This window comes from Drosophila melanogaster, chromosome X, assembly GCF_000001215.4.
Source record: "Drosophila melanogaster chromosome X".
NCBI classification, from domain to species: Eukaryota; Metazoa; Arthropoda; class Insecta; order Diptera; family Drosophilidae; genus Drosophila; species Drosophila melanogaster.
The window spans coordinates 7,818,913-7,845,271 of NC_004354.4; the positions used below are offsets into that span (position 1 = coordinate 7,818,913).

General features: G+C 39.0%; 1 protein-coding gene across 2 annotated transcripts; it reads left to right on the plus strand.

Moving 5' to 3' along the window:
* The first annotated feature begins 7,284 nt into the window (after positions 1–7,284).
* Positions 7,285–23,767, plus strand: CARPA (Carbonic anhydrase-related protein A). 2 transcript variants are annotated; one of them, NM_001298057.1, is made up of 8 exons: positions 7,285–7,922; positions 16,119–16,166; positions 17,880–18,016; positions 18,131–18,322; positions 18,413–18,575; positions 19,785–19,939; positions 20,806–20,937; positions 21,358–23,767. In NM_001298057.1, exons 1-8 carry the CDS (start codon positions 7,835–7,837, stop codon positions 21,442–21,444), a joined length of 1,002 nt encoding a protein of 333 aa, NP_001284986.1. In that variant the 5' UTR covers positions 7,285–7,834; the 3' UTR covers positions 21,445–23,767. The 2 variants fall into 2 exon arrangements, with proteins under 2 accessions (NP_001284986.1, NP_572407.3); NM_132179.4 differs by having other exon boundaries at positions 21,358–21,773.
* The last annotated feature ends 2,592 nt before the right edge of the window (positions 23,768–26,359 follow it).

Sequence of the window (26,359 nt, forward strand, 5' to 3'; positions counted from 1 at the left end):
TGTATAAAAATATTCATTATTTTTGCTATAACAAATGAAGTATAGGTCAAAATATAGAATGGCATACCTCGCTGAATTTGTCGGAAAATTTCCTATCCAATAGTAATGAAACATGGAAATGTTAGATTTTTGCCATTTTTTGCAAATTTTGATGATGGTACCCCTTACAAAAAATGCGAAAAATTGACAAATTTTGATTTTTCGAAAATAGCCAAAAATTTGAAATGGCTCGTTAGTTTAGTTAATTATGTGCACAAAACAGTAAATATGTTTGCTGTGCGACCGTTTTAAGGCATGCAGTGAAGAAAACCCCTTAATAAAACTGCATATTTACTATAAACTTATCTACCAATTTTTTTGAATAAAAATATTCATTATTTTTGCTATAACAAATGAAGTATAGATCCAAATATAGAATGGCACACCTCGCTGAATTTGTCGGAAAATTTCCTATCCAATAGTAATGAAACATGGAAATGTTAGATTTTTGCCATTTTTTGCAAATTTTGATGATGGTACCCCTTACAAAAAATGCGAAAAATTGACAAATTTTGATTTTTCGAAAATAGCCAAAAATTTGAAATGGCTCGTTAGTTTAGTTAATTATGTGCACAAAACAGTAAATATGTTTGCTGTGCGACCGTTTTAAGGCATGCAGTGAAGAAAACCCCTTAATAAAACTGCATATTTACTATAAACTTATCTACCAATTTTTTTGAATAAAAATATTCATTATTTTTGCTATAACAAATGAAGTATAGATCCAAATATAGAATGGCACACCTCGCTGAATTTGTCGGAAAATTTCCTATCCAATAGTAATGAAACATGGAAATGTTAGATTTTTGCCATTTTTTGCAAATTTTGATGATGGTACCCCTTACAAAAAATGCGAAAAATTGACAAATTTTGATTTTTCGAAAATAGCCAAAAATTTGAAATGGCTCGTTAGTTTAGTTAATTATCTACACAAAACACTAAATATTTTTGCTGTGCGACCGTTTTAAGGCATGCAATGAAGAAAACCCCCTAATAAAATTGCATATTTACCATAAACTTCTCCCAATTTTTTTGCATAAAAATATTCATTATTTTTGCTATAACAAATGAAGTATAGATCCAAATAAAGAATGGCATATCTCGCTGAATTTGTCGGAAAATTTCCTATCCAATAGTAATAAAAAATGGAAATGTAAGATTTTTGCCATTTTTTGCAAATTTTAATGATGGTACCCCTTACAAAAAATGCGAAAAATTGACAAATTTTGATTTTGCGAAAAGACCCAAAAATTTGAAATGGCTCGTTAGTTTAGTTAATTATGTGCACAAAACAGTAAATATGTTTGCTGTGCGACCGTTTTAAGGCATGCAGTGAAGAAAACCCCTTAATAATATTGCATATTTACCATAAACTTATCTACCAATTTTTTTGTATAAAAATATTCATTATTTTTGCTATAACAAATGAAGTATAGGTCAAAATATAGAATGGCATACCTCGCTGAATTTGTCGGAAAATTTCCTATCCAATAGTAATGAAACATGGAAATGTTAGATTTTTGCCATTTTTTGCAAATTTTGATGATGGTACCCCTTACAAAAAATGCGAAAAATTGACAAATTTTGATTTTTCGAAAATAGCCAAAAATTTGAAATGGCTCGTTAGTTTAGTTAATTATGTGCACAAAACAGTAAATATGTTTGCTGTGCGACCGTTTTAAGGCATGCAGTGAAGAAAACCCCTTAATAATATTGCATATTTACCATAAACTTATCTACCAATTTTTTTGTATAAAAATATTCATTATTTTTGCTATAACAAATGAAGTATAGGTCAAAATATAGAATGGCATACCTCGCTGAATTTGTCGGAAAATTTCCTATCCAATAGTAATGAAACATGGAAATGTTAGATTTTTGCCATTTTTTGCAAATTTTGATGATGGTACCCCTTACAAAAAACGCGAAAAATTGACAAATTTTGATTTTCCGAAAATAGCCAAAAATTTGAAATGGCTCGTTAGTTTAGTTAATTATGTGCACAAAACAGTAAATATGTTTGCTGTGCGACCGTTTTAAGGCATGCAGTGAAGAAAACCCCCTAATAAAATTGCATATTTACCATAAACTTCTCCCAATTTTTTTGCATAAAAATATTCATTATTTTTGCTATAACAAATGAAGTATAGATCCAAATAAAGAATGGCATATCTCGCTGAATTTGTCGGAAAATTTCCTATCCAATAGTAACGAAACATGGAAATGTTAGATTTTTGCCATTTTTTGCAAATTTTGATGATGGTACCCCTTACAAAAAATGCGAAAAATTCACAAATTTTGATTTTCCGAAAATAGTCAAAAATTTGAAATGGCTCGTTAGTTTAGTTAATTATCTACACAAAACACTAAATATTTTTGCTGTGCGACCGTTTTAAGGCATGCAATGAAGAAAACCCCCTAATAAAATTGCATATTTACCATAAACTTATCTCCCAATTTTTTTGCATAAAAATATTCATTATTTTTGCTATAACAAATGAAGTATAGATCCAAATAAAGAATGGCATATCTCGCTGAATTTGTCGGAAAATTTCCTATCCAATAGTAATGAAACATGGAAATGTTAGATTTTTGCCATTTTTTGCAAATTTTGATGATGGTACCCCTTACAAAAAATGCGAAAAATTCACAAATTTTGATTTTCCGAAAATAGCCAAAAATTTAAAATGGCTCGTTTGTTTAGCTAATTATGTATACAAAACAGTTGTTGCAAATATTTAAAGTTGTTGAAATTCTTTTTGCTGTAGATAAGCCTTGTCAACCAATCGATTCATATTTCATTGGCGCGAAGTTGCAACCAAAATTCGATCGCTGTCGTATAGAGAAATGGCAAATGAAAGCGATGCCGTGGAAACCTCGACAAACTCGGAAAATTGCCAGGTTGTGCAGCGAATTTGTTTGCGTCACCGTCAAATTAGATAAAGAAGACACCCAAGGAGAACCAAAAGATGTGAAAGCGGAAAGTCGACACCTAGAAAGTCGGGAAAACGGCGACGCCGGGTAACCGCAAAAATTCAATTGAAGGAATGCAACAAACGAATTCGATTTTCTAGAAAGATGGGGCACAAGGGGCTGGTACATGGGGGATGGTTGACAGGTAAGGTCAGGTTAGCTGCACCGTCAATTCAATATTCAAAATGTAATTTAGCGTAATGCACACACACTTACGCAGAGCAACAGTCAAGTGCTGGAAGATGAGACGGAATTGCAGCGATAAAGTTGCTCTTCGATTGCCCAGACCGCAAAGATAGGATGTGGCTGGTTTTCCAACCCATTTTCCTTTAGTACAAATATTCCACCGCCCTTTCGAGCATCCCAGCATCGGCAATAAATTTCTGTTTGGAGCGTGAAAATGCAGATAATGTTTACACCTGAAGGCCATACACAAGCACAAGGGACCGGATTGTGTTGCACTTGGGGAAAAAGGAGCACGGATATGGCGCTTTAAACTAAAACGGAAATATTTCTGTAAACCGAATTAAAAGGAAACAGCAGGTGGGCAGGACTCTCCAAGTGCCTGGGCAACTTGATAGCGCAAAAGTTCAGTCTCGACTACGTTTTCTTCTATGGAAAATATTTGTATGTTCGCCGAAGAATGCACAAATAAATAAATAAATTACATTTTGAAAGTTTGGTATAAAATATGAATGATATGCTAGTTGAAAGAACATCGCTTCCTAGCCCATATGTTTTGCGGTAGAATTTTAAGGGTTGACATTAGACTTTCACAAGGATTACTTAAGGATGTCTCTGTTAAAGTTATTTGTAATCAATCTACTGGCTGTCTAAGTCATGAATTGAATATTTAATGACACTATAATTAAGCTTTTAGCGAATTTTCTGTAAATCTCTGTTTGGAATGCTAGGTAATAATGTTACCAGTATGCCATTTGTATCCCTTAGGGTCTATCAACCAAAATGAATATCCAGCGCCTGGAGTTGAAGCGCCAATTTAATTAGTGGTCTGTTCGAGTGCGTCAATGTCCACTTTCCAACTGCATTGGTCCGTCAGAAGGCCCAAGGGTTAAGGCAGGCTTTGTCCGTCAGAAAGGGTGTGTGTTTTTGTTTGGCAATACCCACACCAGCGTATCTGTACTTCCGCTTGAAGCGTCAGCGTCAAAGGAATAACCAACTAAACGCACCGCCGGCAAATGAAACGGAACAGAATGGAACGGATACTCCGGCGGACCGGAACGGGAGAACGGCGGAAAAATGGAAAAGAGAGGGTTTTCCGCGAAAAGAAAAACTATACTATATACATATATATCGGGGAAATAACCAAGCAGCGCTGAGTGAAAATCAATAAAAAAAAAAAGGAAAACAAAAATAAGAAATAGAGAGACAGGAAAATGGGAAACTCATGATAGAACGCGGATAGAATGCGGCGCCGTAAAACCTTTTAGTTATATTAATTTCAAATCACACCCCACTCGCCAAAGGCGTGAACCGAAAATGCCGTAAAAGTTTTATGACTTTTTTTCCCGACCAAGGCACATCTTACAATTTTTTGTTGGTTCAGTTTTCTTCTTCGCTCGATGGAAATTTACAACAATTGCAGACCTTGAACCTGCCGCACTCGCACTTGGATTCGCATCCAATTCGACGGCCAAATTGATCTTGTCGCATAATTCTCAGCAAATTGCCACAGCGATTTGTCTTGTTGCCAATTAGCCGCCGTTTCCTGTCGTCGGGGGCGATGGAAATTGAGGTGGAAAATGGGTGGAGAGGTGAGTGGGTGGAAGGCCGAGAGACACGGAAATGCCATGGCAATTGCGATGCTGCAATTGCCGTTGGCGTTTTTAATTAGAAAATGCGCAGTGTCTGCGCCAAACACCCACTCTGCCACCCCATCGCCCCCTCCCCCGCCACCGTGACCCCTTAGCACCACCTCCCCCCCATTCCCCGTCCACACATTCAATTCGCAGTGCCTGCTGTCTCTCATTCGGTTTGGCAAGGTGTAAAAACTAATTACATTAAAACTGCCACGAATTCAATTGCATTGCCTGCAATTGCAATGTGCAAGTGCAAGTGTGAATGCGAATGCGAATGTGTGCGTTCATGTCCTTGTGTGCGTGTAGCTGTCAGCGTCTATGTGTGAGTGCGAGCAGCAAAATGCGCTGCATACTTTTCGTAGCTGGCCTTAATCAATTCCGAATGCCTGCCAATTACATGAGCATTAACATCGGATATACAATGATTTCTCTCCAAAAAAATATTTTCAATCGCCTACTTGCAAGTCAGTCTTAATATCTTATATCTGTAATTAATCTATTTGATCTTAGAAATATAAAAAAATATAAAGAATATATATATAATATAAAACCTTTTCCTCACTTGAATAGTTAAGGCAACTTTTTTGACTAGTAAAAATATTTCATTTGCAATTAATAATTTATTAAAAGTATTTTATAACCATGTAAATATTTAAAAAAAATCTCAGGCTTGCCGTTTCATCGGGTTGGAATATAATGTTGTTTTTCGCATTGTTATTGCTAGTTGGTGGCTTTGCTTTTGTTGGTCTGCCCTCGCATTCAATTGCAATGTCAAGTGATTGGCTTCCAGTGGAGGAGGGTCGTGAGGAGGGGGGGGGGGGGGAATGGGTGGTGATTTGTGGGGTTAAGACCGTCGGCAGCTGCCTGCCGTTTTCGCGATTTTCCGACTTTCACACAGCCGCCGATTGCTGACTGACTGTGATTGAAATGCTTTTAATAATGCAGCGAAACATTTGAATTGAATTAGTGGCGAAAGCGATTTTATGGATTAGACGACGAAAACTTGAAGCCGATGCGGGTGCGTAGCGAATGGAAAATGTTAACTTTACGGGTAAAATGAAAACTGTGTAAAGCCTGACTTAGCGGCATTAATATGTTATCGCTAAGCATTTAATACCACAAAGGCCTCATTAAATATATATATATATTGTATATATATATTTGTGTTCATATATTTTATTCAGCTAATTTATGCGTGTTTGTTGAGAGACTGATTCGCCATTCATGGATTCGTTCTCATTTGTATGCAAATGAGGTGGAAATCTAATTACCGCAAAACAAAGGACCAAATCCGTTGTCTGTCGCGAATCAAGTAAGAAAAACTGTTTATGCCTTGTGTTATGTAAGGCGATTACATTATGTGCAAGGACCATCCCACACAAGCACACATCTTCAGGCAAGACGGCAATTTGTAATGCGCCAATAAGAATTTATATCAACGCCGGCTGCCAAGCAGAAACCAGAACCCAGCCACGGCTCCCGACGAAATCCGAGGACTCCTCGTCGTCGGAGGCTCCTTGCTCCTCGCTGCCGGCCTCATCTTCTTTCTCCTTGCTCCACTGATAAGAAACTCGTCCTGTGGAACAGGACAAAAACACAAAAAGCAGGCAACGCACGTAACGTTTCGCTGATTGCCAGCAGCAAGGACTGCCAAAGGGGGGGGGGGGTGGGAATTGGGGAAAAAAAAGGACGAAACCATAACCCAGGACAATCGCATAACAGCAATAACAATAACAACAACAATGATGAGACTTGCACGTGGCTGGCAAGCGTTGTAATTCGCCGGATCCGCGGGATTCGTCGACCCAAAGTCGCGCAGGCGTCGGCAGCGACGCAAGGACCTCGTGTCCTGCCACGAAGTCGGCCGAAGAGCTCGCCTTTTCGAAGAGTATGGTCTTGCCGTATAAGAGTTTTGGCCCTTGTGGGAACAAATTAACAAATTTAACTTACAAAAAATGTAAGTTTCTCAATTGAGAATAATAAAAGTGTAATTAGTAATGAGTGTAAAATTAATTCTATAAAGCACAAATATGTTTTCAATATTAAATGATTATTACTTTTGATAATATACTATATAATTAATACCTAACGACAAATCAATCAGATTAAAAATGTAATATCTTTAGAAAGCAATCTTTTACACTGCATTCCCATTTTCCTGTTGGATTGTTCTCGTTATTTCGCTATTTCCCAACGTTTTTTATAAGTTTATGTTGTATTTCAGTCCCAGTATTTCAAATGGCAGCTCTTCGTGAGGCAGGCAATCGTTGCCGCTCGGCTCCGCTCGTTCATTTTCGTCCTGCCACGAACATCCTTTCGGCATTGCCGCCGTTGGTAGTGTGCTGCCGTTGCTGCTGCTGTTGCTGCTGCTGCTGTTGCTGCTGCGCGCCTGCCGAGAAGCCCGTTGCATATCCTTTGGCGCTGATGCCACTGACGGCGCCGTTCAGTTTCAATTCGCATTCAGAGACAGACGGACGCGTCCTGTCGGCCCTTCGATTGCAGTTGTTTCGAAAAAGCGCGAAAATTGAAAATTTCCAAAATCATAAAAACGCACGCTCTTACCGTTCAATTGGCAAGGCAGAAGAAAAGCGATAACAATTTTTTTCGAGTGTGCAGTGTGAAAAGAGACGGGCAAAAAAAAAAAAAATAGCAAAACGAGAAAACAGAAGACGGAAATGAAGCCAGCAAGTTGTGTGCATATCGGAGAAAGTAACGGAAATTAAAATTTGCATATATGCAAAAGGCGGCGGGCGGCGGTGGGCGGGCTATTCAGGAGCGATGAAGATGGAAATTAAGATGAAAGCGAGCCCGAAACTGACCGAAACAAGACTCAAGCGTGAGATCTAACTGCAGACTCGTGCGCAATCCAACCCACCAGCCGAAGGCTTAAGAGGGGCACACAAAAACTAAACCCCCCCAGAACTCCCAGGAGCAATAGTCCAGTTCCAGTTTCAGCTAGCGCAATCTAAAGTCCAGCCACAAACAGATACAGTCACATAGAAATGCCGTCGCCAGGACACCACACATCATTCTGCTGCTCCACGGCAGGATTTATCGCTTGCTCAGCAATCGTTCTGCTTTGCAGTTCCGGTAAGTGAAATATGCGCAACAAAAGGACTCAGGACTCAGTGTCCAGAATTCAGGATCCCAGATTCAGGGGAATGAAGACCACTGCACTCACTCCTTAACTCACTGCCTCGATTTCTTTTCTGTTGACCAACAAATTTGATTTTGCCAGCTTCTGGTTTATTGTTGACGTTGCATCTTGCAATGGAAACGTCATCGAATGTAAAATGTTTTGCGAGGCAAGTTTAAAAGGATTTTGGCAGTGCCGCACACAGATGCAGATACATTTACAGATACAGATACACTTACTGCTAGACGAACAGAAACGCACCGACACTTGCCACAAACAGAGAGTGGCGCATGGTGCAGTGGCAGTAGCAGTGAAAGGACGAAAGTCCTGGCACAAAGGGCAGGCGGTAAAAACATTGCCAAGGTCTGGACAAATGGACAAAGGGGCGTTCAGACACAACGACATAAGGACATGTGTGGCAGGATGTTCTCGGACAACTTCAGCTGGGTTAATGCATTTCGTTGCAAACACAAAAAACGGCGAAAGCATAAATATATTTACACAAAAATGTGTTGAATACAGTTTCGGGTGAGACCGTGAGAAATTAACACTCAATTAGCTAAGCCTCAAGCTCAGAACAAAAGCGAGTTTCCATTGGTCCTCATCTAATGTTCTGAACTAGTTTTTTACTCAGCTATAGCTTGTTTTCCGCAGATCGTTTAAAGCTTAATTCTTGCACAAAGTGTTTTAGTATGTGGAAAAAAAGGTACTAATAGATGAACACAAATATCTCAACAACTTTAAATAATTTTGCACATTTATAACCATTTCCAATTGAAATGCCAAAAAAAAAGAAAAAAATAAAAGCCGCCTTAAATAATAAAACCGACTACAGACCGAGTTCATCAAGCTGGCTTAATTCCATGCATTTTGCACACATTTTCTGCAGTGGCCAACGAATTTATATTGTCGTTTTGCACTGCAGCCTTTTGCAATTGATGGGTACAATATATATTTATATTTAAATTTTATATTCATAATGTTTTTACACATTGAACAGCGCATTAGTAATAAAAACCGCAGACAGATCGGTTTTTGGAACAGGGATCTTAATTCTTTTATTTTTTTTTTATTATTTTGGAATCGGGCTACGAGGTTGGTTGTCAGGTGGTCGGGGAACAAAACAGGACACTCTGGCGTTTGTTATAAAAATTGCAGCATAAACAAGTGCAAATAAAAATAAGCGAAACCCAAACAACAACAACAGTGGCAGTGCGGTCAGACAACAACAAGAAGAGAAACAACAACAGTGGCAGCAACTGAAATTGCATAAACTGCAAAGTGCAAAACTGAAAAACGAGTGAAGCGAATAAAAAAGGGGTGTGAAAAGCGGGACATTGGCGACAAAACACTGCCAGTCATAAATATGAAAATATTTTAAACTGTATTCACAACAAAAAAACGAACCCGCAATACTCTTTGCAGTGTGAAAATATTGACTGTAAGAGTTAAAATTTATACAAAGAAGTAAGCTTCTCTAGTAAATGATTGATATTATAAATGGCAAATTATTAATGCCAAAAAAAAGTTCACTAGAACTAAAATCCTTAAGAAAAATATTTAATATTTAGCGGTACATTTAAAATGAAACAAACTTGAATCTTAAAAAATCGCATTTACTAAGCTTAAAATTACTCAAATTGATTAATATAAAATGGAGTCTCTTATAGTGAAGCGCACTTTAAATTAAATCCATTTTTTTCAACTTCGAAGCGATGATACAGCCAAAAAATGCTTTTACCAAATCAGGTCAGTTTAAATCTAAAAGCCGACTAATCATATGAATGTGGCCAAAACACCCTGATAATAATCGAAAGGCCTTTCCATGGAAGGCAGGCCATAAAAAATAAAGCCGGGAAGCCCAGGAAAAGCGAGAAAAGCGGGAAAAGGAAAAACGGAAAACATTTTGTGGGGCGTAACAGAAGCGAACTATATGGCAGAAATGCATGCAGGACAATCAACTCACTCACAAACACACACCGTCGCACTCACAGGACTCAATAGTGTGTATATATATTGTATGTGCGTGTGTGTGTTTGTGTGTGGTTTATGATACCATTTAGCCGGAGGGTTGTTTTGACAAATTGTGCAAATTATTGTGTTAAATTTGCCCTTGAGGTGAAAAATCACTTTGACATGACCAGCCAAGAGGCAGCGATTTTCCTGCCTTTTTTTTCGTATTTTTTGTACTCCATCAGCCTTTCATCCCACTTTTCCGCTTTTCCAAGAAGAAGTGCTTAGCTGATTGTGCTTTTGTCTGTCGTATTATAGACGCCAATACATATGTCAGCCGGAGGGCAATACGCCTCGTTTGACCACCGATCCACTTTAAGTGGCTGCCCCAATCTGCTGCAAGTGCTTTGAAACACAGCAGCGTTCAAGGAAATAGAGATTTTTAGATTCATTTAGAAGATTCGAAATATATTGGCAAAGGAATGAAATACTTTCGGGCTCTTAATATAGCTAAAATAACTAATGTAGCAACTATCCACTTAATGCCCTAATTTTGGTCAAAAACTGTTTGTGGAGTGCTAACATTTTGCTTGCAACTAAAAGAAGAGATGTGAAGTACCAAGTACTTTTCCCTTTTTTTTAGGGCCAATGCCACTAATTGAGACAGCGCAGATATCCGTAGTTGAAGTTGCCAAGCTGGAAAAAGTTTTCAAAAAACGATTTCGCATGCAGCGTTGACGTGACTCGCATTAGCTACCGAAAACTGCACACGTGTGTGTCTGCATCTCCCCCTTTTGGCTGTGACCGCTCACCTTTGACCTCCAGCTCCAGCTCCAGCTCCTGTTCCAGCACCACCCACTTTTCCATGGTGCACAGGAAAATGTACTGTTGCTTATTATCGAAATTGTATATGCCAAGCAGCAGCGGCCACAACTTCCTCTTGAGCCTTCTTCGTCGCTTTCTTTCAGCCACTTCTGCCAGGTGGTTTTTCTTTTTTTAGGGGGAGAAATGAGTAAGGAGTTGGTGTGTAAAAGTTTGTTGGCACCAACAAATTAAGATAGTTGGTTAGTTGCAAGCGGCAAATGTCTAGACGGTTTTTAGCCAAATTATGGTTTTCAAGCGTTGTATTTGCTCGCCCTGTGACTCCGTCCCCGATCCTTTCTGAACATGAGCTTTGGCTTACTTTGTTAGCAATTACCTCCATGCACTTGGGAAAAAACATTAGTACTTAATAAACTATATTAGGCTAAAAGTTCCATGATATTCCATGACATACAATACAAGAGAATTAAAACTATAAATAATGTAATAATATAAATAATTCCAAGAAATGAAAAAAAACATAACTAAAAGACTCGTAAACATTTTTTAGCGCGGCTCCCATTGCGGTTATACTTTATTTAATGACTTTTTTCGAAGCTGATCCTTATCCGGGTGAAATTGCTTTTCAATCAACGTTTTCGGGAGCATTTAAACGCATTTGCACAGCATGCGAAAAAATAACAAATCAAACAGCACAAACATCAACTTTTGCTGTTAACTCATCGCGTGAGTTGAACGTTTATTTCCCTCCACTTTGTTCATCAGCATTCCCCTCGATTTTTCCTCCTCGCTTTTTTTTTTGGTTTTTCCTGACCCATTTTTTAATTTACCCCCGAAGATGAAATGGGAATTTTATTTTTTGGCGCCAAGAACCAACAAAAGTATTTCACTGCAAGAACACAAAATGAAAATTCGAATAATAAAAAAAAAGAAGAAGAAATAAAGTGGGGAATTCTTACAATGTTTCCTTCTGGATTGAGGGAATGGAAAAACTTTTGCCAACTATTTAGAAAAATCATGTAATGGCGTGGAAATTGTTTCTCTCCCTATTGCTGGTTAATTTGCTAAGCGATTAGATGTAAATTGTGTATTGAATGGCAGTCCAGGGAGTTTAACAGCAAGTTTTCAAACTCCCCTAAATAATGCGTAATTATTTAGTCGAATTCACTGGGGAAAATTCTGTGTTTAACATTAATTTAGTTTCAACGTGGTACATCATTTCGGTACATCATTAAATGTTCAAAAACTATTCAATATGCATTTCACCAATTGAGAGTGATGAGCATGTGGAAAGCTCAATAGTTCAACTATTTGGAGAGCATTTTCAAAAACATTGAAAATGTATAGTAGTTTAGCATTCGCTGAATTCAGTTAATAATATATTTAAAGCTGCCGTCTGCTCTCCGCTACCTTTAGTTGAACTATTTTTCCCTGTTTCGGAAAATGAATTATGCAGCTAATCAGTATTAATGCGCTTTCCATCGAAATTCAGTGTGAGCTTTCAGCTCGAGTGCGGGAAACAAATTAAATATTTAAGCGAAAAATGCAGAAAACGAGAGACGAGGAAATCTGATCGAATGTTTGCGAGTAAATTAACTTGCAACGACTTTGGGAAAGGGAGGGGAGTGAAGGGTGGAAAAATAGGAAACACCTCATGTGGGAAGTTCGGGGGCTATGGAGTTGTGGTCGTCAATCTTTTGAGGGGGCTGCCAAGGCGACAGTTTGATAAACTGAAGCAGCGCTTCAGATACTAATCAGCGCTTCTCTGCCCGCTTAACAGGAAGCAATAAATTCTGCCAGGACATGCCGGGATAAATGCACACACACACACACATTCATGTATATATATATATGGTGTGTAAGTTTGTGTGCATTCCGCGCCCTTGTCTAGAAATTTTAATTAAAAGCGATGACACAGCGAGTAATTCAATATCAAAATGTCGCCTATTAATTTTAAGGACATTTCCTTTTATTGATTCACTGTCAATATTATATTGAACCCATAATTTACACATAAAAGGGCTATGGCTATACACCCGCGATCGTTTGCCTTGAGCAGCCTTTGTTTGGCTTGTCTAATTCATTTAGACATTGAAATGTGAAAGTGGGGCGTGTTTGGACCTCATTTGATGGCACCCACGCACGATATGCTGTGCGTGACTATATTTGAAGACCGCAACGGGAACTGCGGCGAAAGTCGAGGACATTTTCCTGCTTTTTGATAGCCAAACATTCCATCTTTACGCCATTTTCACGCACACGCCAAACACAAGCAAGCAAACAAACAAATAACAATGGCTAAATGGCCCAGGCACACGACCCGACCCTTTTCATTTCGCCCACTTGATTCCGATTCGGATTCTGATTTTGATTCCCGATTTGACGCCCATATCGTATACTGATTACAACAAACAAATAAACAAGCCAAATGGAAATCGCAGTTAATTTAGTCATCTAAACGCGCTTGTTATTGATAAGCAAGTGACTCACGCTCCTTCGTGTGGGTAAAAGCACAAACACGGCAATTAATAAGTCCATTCTGTGATAAAGTAATAAACTGTGGATAGGGTTTAAGCACACGGAAATGACAAATAACATGCAGTTTGAAAGGAAGAATGAAGTGGAAATTATACTTAAATATTCATGATAGTTGTAGACATTCTAATGGTCTTCTTAGACAACAGAAGATTTATTGAAACGAACGAAAATTTAACAATGATAACATGTTTCTAGTGCTCTAGCTTAAATATATTTTAAATAATTGGTACATATAGAACGGGATAAATTGAGTAAGTGAACTGCCAAGGACTCATTAAATAAAACTGTCATCCAAACCCAATTGAACACATTGAATTTAGTCCGGGCCAGACATCTAATCGGCAAACCCATGAACTATTTATACGCCCAACTATGGCCATAAACATATATACGTGTTTCGACTTCTGGCCGCTGGTATTGATAAACAGCCTTAGATACGAATTAAAGCAGCTGGAACTGGCACAAAGGCGTAATGCTCCGAATGCCAGTGAGGCCAAATAGATAGTTATAAATATAGGCAGATAGAGATGGAGGTATTGTACATCTACATATATATATGGTGGAGGGTTTTGAAGGGGGCCGGGGGTCGATTGAGACAATAACCCGAAAGCCAGATTCCATTTGAATGGCCAACAACAGGAACCCATAAACCATTGGCCAAAGCGCACACACTCGCAAATACACACAAAATTGTGGCGACAGACTGGCTGTCTTTGGCATCCTCTCCCCTCACTAAACCAAGAAAATCCAACACACTTATATCACATAAAAAAAAAGAACTCAAGCTATTTACTGAAACCTCGAATATTTCACATTTATTAGCCGATTTGGAGACAGAAAGTTTCTTTTCATTTTTTTTTTGTTTACAAAAATTCAAATTCGCTTCAAAATAAAAATCAGTTCTATAATTGGCATGCAAATTTTTGCCGTGCATACGAATTTTCGGGTGCGATGAAATAAAACTGTTATAGCAATAAATTAAGTTGCTGTTGCAGCATAAAAACGAATTTACCAAATGACTGAATTGTATTTGAGGGTGGACTGGATGATTTGGTTGACGAATCGCAGGAAGTGAGTGAAGTCCTGGAAGTGAATCGCAGAGCCTTTGGTCTGCAAAGTGCGCCGGGGTCTCCTCAATGCTATTTGCAAGCATTTATCGCTCTTCCATTTTTTTGGGCCAATTCAATAGCATACTTTACAGCGCTAAGCAGACAATAACAACCGGGCAAATATGAGGCAAAAAAGAATCGCCGGCAAGCGACAAGCAAACAAACAAATAAACAAACAAATGAACAAAATGAAGTGACGTCGCCGAGTCGCGGCTCACAAAAAACGGACGTTCATTGTTATGCCAAGAAAAGCAACACGACGGACCCGAAAAGGAATTCAGCAGAAGCAAACAGAGACAAAGGCACGAGATGCCCAAGGATCAACTGGCAAATTGGGGATACACTATCTATCGTAGTTGCGGAGCACTCACCATTATTGGAGTCATTAAAAAAACTGACTGCTTCTTAGTTTTTATTAGCACATTCAAGGAACAAATCTTTAATTCAATTTACTGTTGAAAATCTTAAATATAATTATAATTGTTTATAATTGACATAAGACTTGCAAATGTTAGATCTTAAGACAGCTCATTAAATGCACTATTAAATTATATCAATATAAAAACGACAGTCCTGATGGGAAAGACCAATTGAGGTAGAATTATGATGACCCTGGGAAGTCACGATAAGTGCACTTCCTTCGCCCCAAAGTCGGAGTAGCTCCACTGATGGCCCCAGGGTATTCGCACTGATGGCAGCGAACAGGAAGCGGGCAACGGTTCCAGTTCCAGCGACTCCCTTTTGAACTTCCGCTTTGGCTTGCAGCAATTTCTTTGGGCTTTATTGCCGCCCAAACACCCGCCCACCTTCCCACCACGCTCCAACCCTTCACCCTGTGCAGAATCCTCCTGCCAAAAAGCTCCGTTACGACGCATATAGCATAAATTTTGAATACGCTCAAACTGCTCAAAGGGGAAAGGGTGGGGAGTGGGGGTCAAAGGGGGTCTTGGCTAAAAATGAGAAGAAAAAAAAATAGAAAATAGCGAAAATTGTCTGTCGCTTGATAAAGCGGAAGCAGAACTTGCCCATAAACGAAATGTGGCAACTGAGTGTAAACTTTATTGGCGCCAGACTGCCTGGCGACATCGCTGTTGTCATGCTCATCCCTTAACCCCGAATCCAGTAAACCAGCATCCTGGCATCCCGGCTGCTTTTTTGTGTGTGGCCCAGTTGGACGTTGACTCATGCGACACGCAGGATAAGCAGAAGACCAGGAGCAGGACGACGACCACGACCACTACCACTACGAGATCCGATGGCGTCTCGATGGCTGGCAACTAAAGTCATCGCTTACCCCCCAGAAAGAAGCAGCCGCTTGTTTGTTTTGTCTGACTTCGCCGGTGACTTTCAGTCTGCGGGTGAAATAACGGTGGCGGAGGGGGTCGAAATCGAGGAAGTCTTACATTAGTTGATTTCATGCGCTGTTTACATTGGCAGCGAATTATGCGCATTGAAAAACCGAGATTTTGCTGCCAGCGGGTGGTGTGGGTATTCCGCATCCCAATCCCAGCACTTCTGCACTCCTGCGCTCCTGCATATGCAAAGGGATTCGGAGATCTGGGATTCGGTATCCCGGGCTGGGCTAACTGCTCCTTGGAGTGGAATTCGACCGGCATTTTCAACTTGTCTAGACTTTAAGCTCCTTGGCACCTTGGTGCTTACCTTTCAGCTTTAAGCCTCTCGATTTGATTGGTATTTTTGCTCACTCTCTCTCTCTCTTACTTTCAGAGGTCCTGTCTAGTTGGGAAGAGTGGTGGACATACGATGGCATATCCGGTAAGTGCTACAAAATTTGTTTTAAGCTGTAAAACGTTGAACTAATTTAACAAATATGAAATCAACTATTTACCCTTGACTTAACACCAACAGTTTACAAATATTCAACAAAGCCCCACCTTTTTACCGCCCTTTAATCAATTACTTTTGTGAATGTTTGCCAAATGTTTGAATCTTCATATGAATAAATTGGTAAAACTTTTGCACCCCCAGCCGGATGCTGCGGCTGATTTAATTACATTTCAAATGGTTTGGCAACAAAAACGCAGACAGAGTACACAGACAAACAAACAATGTGGGTGTGGGATGTTGTTGCTCTTGTAATTGTTGCTTGTCACTGTCTGCATTTTCCCCTTCCCCTTCATCCCCTGATGCATTTTTAGCAACAAAATAGGAAACGAAAGCAAAAAAAAAAAAAAAGAAGAAGGGGAAGGAGAAACAAGCAACATGCAACTGCAACAGTAGCAATAGCAACAAATGAATGCAAAACACAAAATGAACAGCCGCCACAAAAGCGACAATTGCCGGGTGGCAAGGGGGCGATGGTGGGCGGAGTGGGTCACAATACAATGGGCGGGTCAGCTGCATCACCACGGAGCAGTTTTTAAACTTTGGCATTTATTGCCGCCGCGTGGCATCAATGCACCCACACAAATACAATGGCAAACAACCATACAGCTCACACACAACAGTTGGCCATCGATACCAAAGTGTAGAAAACGGGATTCGAATCGCAAAAATTCTGAAAAACATTTTGCGATTCATCAATAAAGCTGAACAATTTCGGATAATTAAATATTCAAAAAACGTGTTTAATTTGCATAGGAAATCAAGTGCATCTATAATTTTCAAAACTCAATGAGGCAAAAGTCTTACAATAATAATTTGTAAAGTGTATCTAATATTTGTTCTAAAAACCGCAGTAAAAAGCGTACGGCACCTAGTATTTACATGGAGAGAAAAATATTAAATTTAGCATGAGGCACATAGACCTAAAGCCACTTGCCACTACTTTTTTTTTTACCAGGGACCACAGCACCGCCCCCTTTTGACCACACACACCCTACTCAGATAGCCAATATACACACACACATACACACACTTATTTGGTGAAGCATTGTTTTGAAAACTTTCGACAGTTTTCAGCCCGTCACATCGGAGTTGGAAAGCGACCAAAAACCCAAAACTCAAACCGAAACATGTGAGGGTGCAACTGACCCCCATCGGTGCATTGCATTTAATTGCCATTTAAAAGGGGGTCGATGGGGCCAGTTGGTGAGCTTATGAAATTTCATTTGGCATTTGAAATTGTCATCGATGTTGCTGCTGCAGTTTCTGTTTCTGTTTCTGTTTCTGTTTGCATTGGGCGAAGAGGCGAAGACACGTTTTCCATTTGCTCGATTGACAGAACACTATATATGGCAGAGGAACATGAACAGATACGAAGGCCAATAACCGATGTATATAGCCATGTTTGTACGGTAGAAAACACTTTTTAGACTCTCTGATTATGGGCCACATATCTGGTAACTAAAATATAAGAGTTACCTTAATAACTTATGTATATATATGCTACCCCTGTTAGCTTAAATTCTTCGATTTATAGTATTAAAGCCAAAAATCCCACTCACAACTTTTGTGTATCTTTCTGTGTATCCGTTCGAGTGGCGACGACTCATCCGTTTTTCATCCATTTTTTTTTTTTTTTGCCAGGACCAAGCTTCTGGGGCCTCATCAATCCGCAGTGGAATATGTGCAACAAAGGACGCCGCCAATCGCCCATCGACGTGGTGCCCGACAAGTTGCTCTTCGATCCATATTTGCGGCCCCTGCACATTGACAAGCACAAGGTGCGTAGAGGCCACGAGGTCATGAGGTGTTCCACCACCTACTTCCACCCCCCCCCCCCCTGGCGAGACCCTTAACTTGACCCGGATGTCCTGGATATCCCATTTGCATTGCAGGTTTCCGGCACTCTGCACAACACGGGCCAGTCGCTGGTCTTCCGCGTGGACAAGGACACCAAGCAGCACGTGAACATATCCGGTGGACCGTTGGCCTACCGCTACCAGTTCGAGGAGATCTACATACATTATGGCACGGAGAATGTTCGCGGATCCGAGCACTTCATCCAGGGCTATAGCTTTCCCGGCGAGGTTAGTTCTGCAAGGACATATTCAAATGTTATACAAAAAAATCTATTTTTACATATTTGCCATTTTTTTTGTAATCAATTGTTGTTGTAGATCCAAATCTATGGATTCAACAAGGAGCTGTACCACAACATGTCCGAGGCGCAGCACAAGTCGCAGGGAATCGTTGGACTCTCGTTGATGGTGCAAATTGGCGAGACGCCCAATCCGGAGCTACGGATCATCACGAGCACCTTCAACAAGGTGTTGTATAGAGGTGAGTGCAAATTTCCAGCCCGCTGGTAGCTGGCAGCAACGAGAATCGTCAATCCCCAAACCGCTGACCGACCACCATCATTTCCGTCTACGCAAAATGCTACCGGAAATGTTGCAATGTTAATACCGTTGCAAGTTGCCTTTTCTTTGGCTGCCCGCTTTTTATGATGTCATTGCAGCAGCAGCAGCAGCAACAACAACAACATTATATCGGTGGGCCATAATTATGTCCAGGCGAACCATAAAAAAAAAAAATCGAAGGGTCAGAGGTGGCTGAGATGGGGCGTGCCAAATTGAGACTGGCCGGCACAAAGTGACGAAAATGAAACCTCGAATTACACTAAACCGACACTTAATAATTCCCCCCCCACCCCACCCCACCCCCTTCCAGAAAACCCATTGCACGTCTCGTTGGCATTTTCTTGGCCAGTTTAATAGCCTTTTTACAGGTCGTACAACTTTATGGTGGCCCAGCCCCAGCCTTAATTTGTAAAATGCCCGGGCGAAACCGACCGAATGAAGCCGAGAACCAAGAAATATGCCAGGCCACTCGCCAACAAAAGCAAGAAGAACCGTAATAACTGCAGGATAAGGCGGCTATGTAAAGTTTAAAGTACTTAAAATGCAGATACTCTAACGAAAATATTGGGAAAAGTTAGTTAAAGAGGTTGATAGATTATCAATATTGTAGTACTATTTTCATACCATAAGGTAATGATTATTTGCTTAGAAAATACTTTAGACATACGCAATTTTGTTTATCTGGCCAACATACATATCCGTGAGATACTCCTCTCAATCAGCTGATTGATGTCAGAGTATAGCTACAACCGCAATGCAAAAACTCAGCCCAAAAGTGGAACTCCCACTCGTTGGGACGCAGAAAACACCGTCTCCTTCCGCGGATTTCATTCGACTTGGGCTGCAAGCCGCGAGTTGCTTCATTTCCGGCTGGCAAAATGATTTGTATGAATAAAGCCGAGCGCTGACGTTGAAGTGGTCAGGTTGGCCACCGGGAACGGGGAACTGCGAACTGAAAAGTGGGAACTAAGAACTGGCCTGAATAATTCATTAGACGCCCGGCAGACGTGTTTTCATACTACATTTTTTTTTTTTTTTTTTTTTTTTGTGCGATATGCGCATAAATAGCCGGGGCCACCCACCTTGAACTTAGCCCTCTAACTTGTTGTGCCACCTTCCACACTTGCAGGATTCTCCACGCCCATCCGACACATATCCGTGAGGTCGCTGCTGCCGAACACGGATCACTACATCACCTATGAGGGCTCCACGACGCATCCGGGCTGCTGGGAGAGCACCGTCTGGATCATAGTTAATAAGCCCATCTATATCACCAAACAGGAGGTGAGTTTGTGGTCCCTCCATTTGCGGACCGCAAATAATTAAATGCATTTCGTGTGTTTTTCAATTGCAATTAGAGCGGCTTGTACTTGCTGGTTTATTTATGTTCGATTCGATTCGATTCGATGCCATTCGTTTTTCCCTATTTTTTGTTGTTTTTATTTTATCTTCTTTTTTTTTTTTTTTTGCATACTGTAGTACTCACTCCTTTTTTACTGGTCGCTGATTGGAAGTACAATGAAATCGCATAAATGCAATTATAAAATTGCTCATCAATTTGGGCATTGGTCAGATCGCGGTGGGAATGCGGTCAATATTCCGCTCTGTGCATAATTAAAAAACAATATTTGGTTAGTTTAATCAATTTGCATAAATGCATATGAAACATGTGTAATGGCCATGCCGCTGGGGTCAAAAGTGTTGGCAGAAATAAAAAATACTCAAAGTAAATGAGTAAACAATAAATAGGACAGGCAAAAAGCCCCAAAATGCATTAAGTGGAATGTAAACAAGTCAGCGAATGACAATTGTGATTTTCACAGGCCTTTTCGGAACTGCACGATACTTGTGGGAATCTTATTAAGAAAAAAAAAACCAGGAAAATAGAATTAAAAGAATAATTTCTCTAGATGCTTTTTGACTAGTAGCGCTTTGCATAATAAATTTATTAAATGATATTTGATCGGCAATATGCCAGTCATATCAATTGAACACTTGACACATTGCACAGCGAATTTACCACTCAATTTGGCAGCAATTAGTGGCTAATTTATCCAGTTAGGCAAACCACCCGCCTAAGGGCCCAAATATTAAGCAATTATCGATAATTGATAACACCAGTGCTATGCTATATTTCATATATATTCCAGTTGTACCAACTCCGACGACTGATGCAAGGCTCCGAGAGTACACCCAAAGCTCCACTAGGTAATAATGCGCGACCAGTGCAAAGTTTACACCATAGAACCGTAAGAACGAACATAGATTTTAAGCGAAACAAGGTGAGTGGCATCGCTTTAATTAACCCATTAGCCGCCACACGGTTGCCAAAGTGGACACGGTTTTTATTTGTGGTCACATCATTATAGTATTTACACATTTTTTGTTCATTTATTTTTAATGGGGTTGGGGTTGGGGTAGTCGTGTGGGCGCAACTTTTATCGCTGATTACTTTTTCATAGCATTAACATGGCAGTATAATTTCTGTTAATTTATTTTTAATGCAAAGGGGGTGGCAATTTTGTGGGCACATGCGTAAAGTGTTAAACATTGTAACGATTTCGAACAATATTTATATCTCTACATTTTTTAGTTTTGAGTCCTGCAACCGTGTGTTTTTAGCACACTAACAACAAGTATATATATCTGCCTAAAATATTAAATTCTAAATTTCTTTACCCACTTTTCTACAATATTAACAGAATCAATATGCGTGCCCCTCGATGTACAAGGATATGTACTATAGGGCGAATCGATGGTCACCCGACACGGGACTTTTGATACGTTGACAACTGGGCTACGAGTGCCGCGAAAAGCAATTATTATTATTGCTATTATTATTATTATTATGTGTGGTAAATAATGTTACAGCAATTACAACTATAATGACAACAACTGGTTACAAAAACATCAACAACTGAGGCTGGCAACGAAGCATTTTGCATTTTTTATGTCGCATTCAATTTTTATATTCATGTTTACAACACGAACTCAGGATTCGTTTGGCTTGCAATTGCAATATTCCTACGGCAGCAGCAACACAGCAAATTGTATTATTTATTTCATTATTATTAATAATACGAGAGCAGGACAAATTTAGGTAACAAAGGCAGGATACAAAAAAAAAAAAACAAAACAAAAAAAACACGGAAAAGGAATGCTTATACAGCGAGTATAACAATAGAGTAAATGCCATGCCAAACGCAAATGCTAAATTTAACAAACAAAAAGCTGGCACACCGACACTAGCGAAAAATAGCAAATAGTAGCTGAAAATTTCCGTAAAAATGTTATTGCATATTCTTGTGGCGGAGTATGAGAACTTAATTCAATGAAATTTAATACAATTCGGTTTTTGTCTTCAATCTATATGTATTTATGCAAAGCGCAAAAAGCACGAGTCTATCATCGTTTTTTTTTTTTTATGCAAAGCTTAAATTTTGTAAATTTATGGGTGTGTTAATTTAATAAACAAGGACTCTTGCTTTTCAATCATCTATTTTTGAATAGATGTTCTTGTCGAACAGAAAATCTGGTCGATTTAAAAGCTTAGATTTAATCTGGGCGGCTCATTTAAATATTTCCGATTCAATGCATCCCATATAGGTATACATATAAATTCATAATCATTTATGATTCGCCTCCTCTGTTATATGCCGATATACCAAAAACAATTTAGCAAAAAATAAATAAAAAATGTTAAGAGCAACAAAAAAAAATGCGACTACAAAGTGAAATAAGAGAATTTCCGTAAACTGGATGGGTGGACAATAACTAACAAACAAAAATGAAACGAAAGATTAATGAAGAGTTAGAGACGAAATATAAACAAATGGCAACAGAAATTAACAAAAAGTAAATATTCATATAAATATACACAAAAATAAAGGTATCTATATAAATTCATATATATACACACATATATACCACACTCAACCAGGGGATCTACAGAAATCGCACAGGATTGAAAATTTCAAGACATTTCTTTCTTTCCAAATAAATGAATCTGATGCTTTCGAAAACGTTTTAAAAAAATATGCAAATCGTGCTGCGATTTCTGTGACACCTCTGTTTATATATACACCACTATATATGTACGAACGATCGAGACAGTGCAGTAACTAAAATAAAACCAATACGAACTACTAAGCAATGCAGCCAGGAAGTTGAACAAAAATCGGTACGCTATATAGGTTGGCTATATATAACTCCCACACCCTTAGGTACTCAACACAAACAACCAAAGCATCTATAAGCGTCTATATACTTGGCTTCGAAATTTATAATCCGGCAGGACATCCCATCCTCAGTTAGCGGCCATCTATATATCTATAAATCTAGTCACCAGTCATGGAGTATACAACTAGCTAAACTGAATGGGCTATATTACGTAATTTAGCTCTAGAAGGCAAGCATTAGAATTAACTAATTAATTGATTAACTAGCCGTGTTGCTAACAAAAGCCCAAGAAAATCAAATTCGAATTAATGAGTAAACCAGAAACGATCTATATATATATATATATATTTAAATAAAGTAAATGACATTTTTTTTTGAAGACGAACAGTGTTGTAAAGTGCTGTAAAGACAAGTATTATGGCTAATGTAGAACCTAAGTTACTGAATAGCATTTAGCAATTAGCACCAACTGAGTTTGTATAATATACACGAATATATAGTATACCTAAACATACATATATATATATATATACACACACATATATATATCAGATCCGTTCAATTCCCACATTCGCAGCTGTCGAGCGACACTTTGTGCAATTATTTCTTTGGGCCAACCAACCAACCAACTAACTAAGGAACATACTAAATGGCCCCCCGATTATGTGTAGAGCATTAACTATTTGTATAAAAGCTATGGGGATCGAAACGAATTCCGAATTTCGAATTTCGAATTCCTCAACTCGGTAACACTTTGCTACGACTGTAAGTTACTATTGTGTTGCCATATGAAAATGTAACTATGTAACTATAAATGCAAGAATTACTAAGCATAGAACGGGTTAGCAGCAGTGAACGAATAAGGTATTGTTTCCCGAGAAAACGAAATTGAAGAATGCAAAACTAATAAATGAAAAGCGAAAGTATTATATGAAAACCAAAACTACCGCTTGTTGTTGATTTGTTTCGGATGGGTAATCTCTTCAGTTGTCAGTCACACCAATATCCGGAACCCGAGATATAAATGGAATTTTAAATCATCATCAGATATCAAATTTGAGCTGGAGAGCCATTTTGCCGCTGGCAGCCACCTCATAGGTCAAACATCTTAGCCACTGATTAATTCTTGAGAATTTCCTCAGGGAATTTCAAAAGGTACTTCGAAATCATTGACGTAGGTTCAACCAAAGCTGTACTGAAAGATAAATGTCCAAGCTATGGATCTAATTATTATGCTATTCAAATTGAAACCTCATTCGAAATATTTAAAACAACAAAATATTTGAGTTAAATAAATGAACTCAAATAATTATTATACAATACATTTTCCAAATATAATTTAAATTATTCCTCTACAAGTGTAATTCCAATTGGAATGTCCTTGGGCAGCAGGACAATAATAATTATAGAAGCGAATGCGTAACGCAGTCAAGTGCTTAGAAATGGTATAGCAACAAGAAACACACTTTATTTCCGTTTGCTGCCACAATGACGACACGCACACATCTATGCACACACATCCCACACACTCACTCAAAACAAACCCACATACACGTACAGTTAGTGCGATGGACACAGTGGGAATGGCCTGTTTAAATATGCAATTTCAATTTCCGAAAAACACAAAACGCGTGCAACACGCAGAGGATTCACAGCTCAGGATTTCACTGGATGGAAATGGCAATGTGCCCCGGCTGGTGGTGTAGAGAGGGGGCAAAGCGGAAAACCGGCAGCGATTGGGATTGGGATGTAAAATTTGATGTTGGATGTTACCAGGCAATCGGAAATGGCGGATTTTAGCGGCGGTTGGGCGATGGCCGCATGTTTAATTGGACGCAATTGAAACTAAACTAGCGTAAAATAGAAATAAAAACACAAATAGAATTGCTGCTTGCGGCCATATGGCACTATGGCCCATACAAATTCATTCGTTTCGTTTCGTATAAAAATTAATTACAAATTAATTTACCATAAATTGCAAGAGCGAGCGCCACTCTCTGGATTGTTTGGTCAGTCGAGTGGCCCGAAGTTGCCCAAACGCATTACGAGTGCGATTTTGTGGCGCCCCAAAAAGTCGGTGGCTGGTGCCTTCTATACTCATACTCATACTCATACATACATATAACGACTGTTCATTAGCGCCCCTTACGAATGGAAGCACAGTGGTCACTCGATTTAAAGGGGAATTAATTCAAGCAATCGGTGGCGGGTTTACTGATTTCCGTTCATTTAACGCTGCAAATTACTAGCCAGTTGAGTAATGCGTTTCGAATACAGTGGCATCAGCAAGAGATTTTTATCACAGAAAAATAAGCAGAAAATATACACATTTCTAAGGTGAAAATCTCTCTATTTATGAAAATATGGTTCTGTTGTTCAGTTTTTCGGCTGTAACTTGGCCAAAATAAGACAAAAATCCATATGACCGACTGTTTTTTAAAGCTAGCAAGCAGTACTAACGTTCTGTAGCATTTTTGGAAGAATTAAGGAAATTAAAATTTTTTGACATTTTTTGATTTTCTATAAGGGGTAACATCATCAAAATTTGCGAAAAATGGGTAAAAATTCGATTTTCCAATTTTCGGCACTATTCGATTTGAAATTTCGTTACGAGTTCAATGAGCCATGACATTCCACATTTGGACCATTATTTTCGAAGTTTTGGCCAAAAAATTGATACTTTTTGGCTGAAATCAGGGAACACCTGCATTAGACTATAAACCAAGCAAACAAAAGATGCAGAACGTTACCAGCGATCAGTTACATCTCAGCATATCGCTTCTACATATAGATTCATTAAATTTATGTGGAAAATTGGAATTAGAAGCCAAAAGTACTTAATCGATATGATATGATATTTTCCTGATAGCCATATTAAACGGTCGAAAGCAATGCTTTTTTACTGCCCTCCATTTTTGGCATTGTTTGTGCGGATGCAGCGGCCTTGGGCCAAATAGAGGGAAACGTTGCATTGAGAGGCATCAACCGCATTTTACGTAATGCGGTCAGAAAGACTAATTATGCTAAACGCGAAAGCCGCAACAACCAGTTAGCCATGGCCAAAATCCGTTCGCTTCTTTTTTTTCCGCCGCTGCAGTTGTTACTCGATGTTCTGTATTTTAATTTTTCTTCGTGATGCGATAAACCAAAAATAGTGCACGATATTTCAATTAAATTGGCATGCCGATGGCCATGCATATGTAATGCATTATGATTTTGGCCACATTTTAGCTGCATTTGCAGTACGCAGTGCCACGCCTTCCAGCGAAAGTTTTAGCATTTTATAAAAAGCGATGGGCGGAGTAAGGCCGCACATGTAAATAACAGCAAAAGTTTTAATTAAATTTTAAATACAAGTTAATTTTTGTGTATTCTCACGCTCGACACGCACACACACACACACACACTCACTCACTTTTGGTAAATCCATTTTATTTAACTTTGTCTATTATTTATCTTTGTGTATGCGCATCGCGCTGAAAATGAGTTATAAATATTTAGTTGTAATTCTTGTTTAGTTTGCAC